Source organism: Coturnix japonica, chromosome 1, assembly GCF_054131305.1.
Source record: "Coturnix japonica strain WE chromosome 1, WE-NBRP24, whole genome shotgun sequence".
Taxonomy (NCBI): Eukaryota; Metazoa; Chordata; class Aves; order Galliformes; family Phasianidae; genus Coturnix; species Coturnix japonica.
In genome coordinates, this window is record NC_140663.1 from 164363073 (window position 1) to 164368588 (window position 5516).

Genomic DNA, 5516 nt, shown 5'->3' on the forward strand with positions numbered 1-5516 from the left:
TCTGCTGTCAGGGGCCAACAAAACAAAATGGGAGGCATTACTTTTAGTGCAGACTTTTGTATATACATGTATACATACATTACCAGATATTAACTTATATATATATTATATACATACATGTATACCTTAACAGGTATAACAGCTCTCCAGTGATTGCAGGCACATCTACTGCCCCAGCATTTACTGCATGTTGGTTTTCAAACTGTTCTTCCAAGAGAGCTCCTCACTGGCACAAGAAACAGGTCAGCAAGTGCTGTGTCGCTGCCTGGGTAGGAGCTATTGTTCCCACAGTGACTGTTGACAAATTGATGGGGAAACCCAAGCGGACTAGACAGGGTATAAGTTCCCCTGTCTGTACACCAGGTCTCCTTCAGATGCGGAGTGGAAGAGATGAAGGTGCTCACACCAGCAGCACTCATCCTGCTCTTCTTTTTCTACACTGTGGATGCAGGGACACGTGAATACACTTCTGTCATCACTGTGCCCAATGGAGGCCACTGGGGAAAGTGGGGCATTCGGCAGTTTTGCCGCAGTGGCTACGCCAATGGATTTGCACTGAAGGTAATATTCTCCCTGTTTTGCTTTATTCTTTTTGCTAATATTCTCCTGTTTCTGTGCCCTGATCCCCAGCTTTCTGTTTCCTGGAGGGTCTTCCACAGACTCTGAGGGATTTCTGAAGTGTTTGTCCTCCTGACTCCTCATTGCAGCCTTTCAATACCTGAAGGGAACTTACTCCCAGGAGGGGAGTAAACTCTTCGAAAGGGCTGATAATAGCAGGACTAGGGGAAATGGTTTTAAGTTGAAGGAGGGAAGATTTAGGTTGGATGTTAGGGGAAAGTTCTTTACTAGAAGGGTGGTTAGGTCCTGGAACAGGCTGCCCAGTGAGGTTGTGGATGCCCCGTCCTTGGAGGTGTTCAAGACCAGGTTGGACAGGGCCCTGGGCAACCTGATCTAGTAAATGTGTATGTTTGGTGGCCCTGCTAGGCAGGGGGGTTGGAACTACATGATCCTTGAGGTCCCTTCCAACCCGGGTAATTCTGTGATTCTGTGATCTGTGTGATTCTGTGACTGTAGCATACCGCATATCAAGTTCTGAGCCTTTGAGAAAATGTAGCCACCAGAATTACACCAGCAAACTAAAAAGATGGTTATCTATCAGTTAATTAATTTGTTTTCAGAACAAGAGGCCTCATATTAGAAATAGTAAAAACAGGGCTACTGCCAGGGTTGTTTTCTTGTCAGACTGGGCAGGGGTGTGCAGGCATATTCATGGTCTGCCCGTGGCTGGATTTGCTGGAGGAAGCCACATTTATGCCAAGATCAGGGTTCAGGGAAGGTGGCAGCCTTCTCCATTGTGTCCCCCTGGCACTGAGTCTCTGCCCTACTTGTCAAACCAGAAGGAGTTGAAAAAGAGCCCAAAGGAGAGCATGTTGCTTGTGTTATGTAGCTATTTTACTGTTTCCTAGTGTGACAGGCATCTTTTCCTACATGCTTTTCAAGGTATTATTTTCAGTTCTGATAGGAATTAGGATTTTTTACAACACGCACTTTGGGGACTTCTCCTGGGCCTTCTCCATCTTTCTTTTACCTCTGTCCATGTGCTTTCTGCTGCAGGTTGAGCCCTCCCAGTTTGGCAGAGATGACACAGCTCTGAATGGCATACGGCTGAGCTGCCCTGATGGCTCAGTCATTGAGTCCTTGGTGGGGAAGTAAGTAACACTGGTTCCTCCCTCATTTGTCACATGCCAGCTCACAAAATATCCCTAAGCATCACCATTTATAGGGCTCTCTTCTTTGACTTACTGTGTTTTTTCAGAGCTGGAATAGAAAGTAAAATAATGCAAGTGGTTGAGTTTTTGCTTTCATCCGTTTTTAGGGCAGTTACACAGGGGTACTTTACATCACCATTTTCTGTTTGCTCTCGAAATTTCTGCAGAGCACTGTGAACACCTAAATTATGTTTCCAGGGCTACAGCTCCTCTTGGATATCTGCAACATATGGGACAAATGAGGAGAAGGGGATTTTTAACCACATATTCAGAAACTTTGAAGTCCTGGCCCTGCTAAAGTGAATGGTGCTCCTTGGGATAGCAGTGTGCGTGCTCTCACTGCTGTCTTATGTGTACTTGTGATCCAGGTCAGGGATTTATCATAAAACATGTGTTCCATAGAGTTTCTAGCAGAACTGTTGCTATCTGGAATTTTCTGTTATTTTTTTCTGATAAGATACTAATGAAGAGAAAAGTACATTCAAAGAAAGTCACAGTGTGCATCAGGACATTGTGATAGTCACTGCTGAGAGCAAGGAGCCCTTAAACTTGAGGGCAGTGTGGAAAGGAGAAAGGGTACAGCCAATGCCCTGCAGAGCCCAGAAATTCCTGTCTGCTTTTTTTGTCAGGTGGGGTACCTGGACCAGCTTCTTGGTTTGCCCTACAGGCTACTTGATCTCCTTTTCACTGAGAATGGAGAAGTCTCAAGGAGGAGGTGATGACACAGCAGCCAACAACATCCAGTTCAGATGCTCAGGTGAAGCTGTTCTAGTAGGTGATGGACTATCATGGGGAAGATTTGGCCCATGGAGCAAAAGATGCAAAATATGTGGTCTCCAGACAAAGGTAGAGCCACCACAGGGACTTCGGGATGATACAGCGCTCAACAATGTGAGGTTCTTCTGCTGCAAATGAGCACTTGCTCCATCCTCATCACCGAAACAGCAAAAAGGAAAGACAAAGGAAGAACAAGTCCAAACAGAAATGAAATGGAGGAGAGAGGCCCATTTTAGTGACTTAACTTCTTGCGGATTAACTCCTTGCACCTTTGATTTCTTGTGGCTTAGCTTCTGCTTGTGTCTTTCCATGCCGTCTTACGAGATACTTAGATGATGCCTTAAATGATGATACTTCTCACAGTCTCCATTGCTTTATCATAACCTCTCAGTTACCCAACGGTATTGCATTTAATACATCACATTATGTAACAGATAGTATGTCACTGTGACAAGGTCCAGTCTCTGACAATTACCTACAACTGCAGAATAGACTTCTCACCTCCTTTTGCTCTGACTGGTGAGTTTCTTTCAAGTTTTCTTTGCCTGTTTGTTCCTTTATTTGAAACAGCATTTGACCTCTTGACATGACCAAAAGGAAGAAAGGACATTACTTTGGAGTTGTGCTTTAACCCAGAAGGCAGCTTAGCTCCATGCAGCTATTTACTCACTCCCCACACCCAATGGGATGGGGTCAAGAATGAGAAAAAAACCCGCAAAGTAGAATTCATGGGTGGAGGTGAGAACTGTACTAATACAGAAAAAGTAGAGAAAAAAATAATGGTAATGATAATATACATAGAATCATAGAATCATAAAATCATAGAATCATAGAATCATAGAATTGCTCAAGTTGGAAAAGAATTTAAAGATCAAGTCCAGCCACAACCTAAACATACTACCCAAACTCAAACAACCCTCTGCTAAATCATGTCCACATATATGTGATGAAGTAAGAGATGCACAGTGCAATTCTCATCATCTACCAACTTATGCCCAGCCATACCCTGAGCAGTAGTTGCCTCCTGCAGCCAACTCTTCACAGTTGTACAGCTTCTGCATGACACCATCTGGTGTGGTACATCTCTTTGTTTGGTTTCTGTGAGCTGTTTTTGCAGTTTAATTTTGTCAAGAGTTGTATGCATATTTTTTTAGTAGTCCTTTGGGTCATAGCAGAGATCCTGCCTTAGGGAACATGGCTAGAAAGTGTACTTACACTGTGCATTCACTTAAATGCCATGTGCCTGAGTTGTAGCTCACTAAACTGCTCTTGCTTCTGTTTTGGATTGTGCTCTGCTTGTTCACCTAGAAGTTAATGCTAAACTCAATATTGTGGGCCTTGGTTTTTTTTTGTTTGTTTCCCTCAGGCTTCATGCTCCAAACAGGATTAGGGAGAATCCACAATAAAAATCATCCATCATCATTCATCCATTTTTTTATGTTCAGATTTGCTGGATAAGTTTGATGTTAGAGCCTTGTACTCTTGGTTTTGGGAAAAATTGTGCCTGGAGTTTGTTATCAAGCCCTATGTCTGTGCCATTAGACTTCTCTGATAAGAGTTCAAGAAGACTTATTGTCTCTCTGAGCATCTTTTAGGAAGTGTACCTGTTACTCTTCCTACAAAGCAATGGATCTTTTTGCACTTTGGACAAGGCAGGGGCTTGGTGCTGCTCTGCTCCGGGTGATGAGCTGGGCTGTGTTGTCCGAGGACACAGCCATGTGGAGCACCATGGAGCTGATAGATGGAAGCTCCTTCTTGCAGTTCACTTCCTGTGCTTATCACATACACAACAAACATCACTGTTTTAACTCTTCCTCCATAATAAATTTTCTTCTTATCACCTGCACAAAAAATACTACAGCAATAACCACATTTTCATTTAAGAGCAATGTAAAAACAGGCTAAAAAGCAGATCAAGCTTAATATTTACTATTTTTAAAAGAGTTTTGATAAAAAATCAGGGGATTACTGTGGAGTAGCCCACTGGTTTATTTCTGTACTGTTTCTGGTTGCAGCGCTCCACATCTAATGCCTGATGCAATAAAGTTTATCTGGCTCAGAGAAGTGAGGGTAAGAATTTTATTGGTGGAAACAACACCCATCACAGCATGTTCATTGGAGGTTGGGTGTTTTGTAATGTTTTCCAGTGCTGGCCTTTGGAGCATACAGCAATTTTTCACAATGTTTTATGTCATTTTGCTGCCTAGTTCCCATTTTTGACAACACGGGAATTTTCCAAGTGACGGATGATGATAAATGGAGAAGTCAGCCATACAGAACTCAGGCTTGATCGAATCTGCAGCAGCTAGCAGAGAATAACACATTTCTCTTGGCTCTGTCAATACAGTACAAGGTGTAGAGTCTCATCTTCTTCTTCCTGAGGCACAGCTGGAAAAAATAAGTGCATATCCACTGACATAATTCAAAGTTATTTCAATTGAAGTAGTTCTCAAAGCCTCAGTGATGCAAGAAGGAACCATTCATGCATTTTGTTTAATTACAAGACAAACAAAAAGGCATCCCAAATGAAAAAGGAAAAAGAAAAAGAGAAGGGGAAAAGAAAGAAATAGGAAAAGGAAATGAAAAATAAAAGGAGAAAGTGAAAAACAAACTTTCCAGGTCTGAACTTCTGGTTAAAACTTGTATAGCTCTGATTTATTTAATCTGAGGATGTGATTTATTTCTGAACTTCTTAAGATTTTTTTTTTAATAATTCAGTATTTATCCAGTGATCCTTCAACTTCTTTCTGTGCTGCACTTGACTGCAGGCATTTTAAGCACACAATTCTTTTTTCGGATGAATGCTCATTTTGCAAAACCAGCCCAGTCAACATTTGAAATATAAAGGATTCACAGCTTCAAGGAAATATTTTGTAACTTCAGTCTCCATTTGGGATTTGCTGAAAAACTCAATATTTATAAGAAATTTAGCTTTTCATAAACATTCAAATCTTTCAGCTCTACTACTTA

At 42.0% G+C, this 5516-nt stretch overlaps 1 protein-coding gene across 1 annotated transcript; it reads left to right on the top strand.

Moving 5' to 3' along the window:
* The first annotated feature begins 361 nt into the window (after nucleotides 1-361).
* LOC107308353 (vitelline membrane outer layer protein 1) lies at nucleotides 362-3972 on the top strand. The gene is made up of 3 exons (XM_015852209.3): nucleotides 362-561; nucleotides 1615-1709; nucleotides 2399-3972. Exons 1-3 carry the CDS (start codon nucleotides 391-393, stop codon nucleotides 2682-2684), a joined length of 552 nt encoding a protein of 183 aa, XP_015707695.2. The 5' UTR covers nucleotides 362-390; the 3' UTR covers nucleotides 2685-3972.
* The last annotated feature ends 1544 nt before the right edge of the window (nucleotides 3973-5516 follow it).

Bases quoted from the DNA above. Each gene is read 5' to 3' on its own strand.
- LOC107308353 (XM_015852209.3), top strand. From the start codon at position 391: ATGAAGGTGCTCACACCAGCAGCACTCATCCTGCTCTTCTTTTTCTAC. The intron at 562-1,614 runs GTAATATTCTCC...TTTCTGCTGCAG, and splicing joins CCAATGGATTTGCACTGAAG to GTTGAGCCCTCCCAGTTTGG. The intron at 1,710-2,398 runs GTAAGTAACACT...TTTTTTTGTCAG, and splicing joins ATTGAGTCCTTGGTGGGGAA to GTGGGGTACCTGGACCAGCT.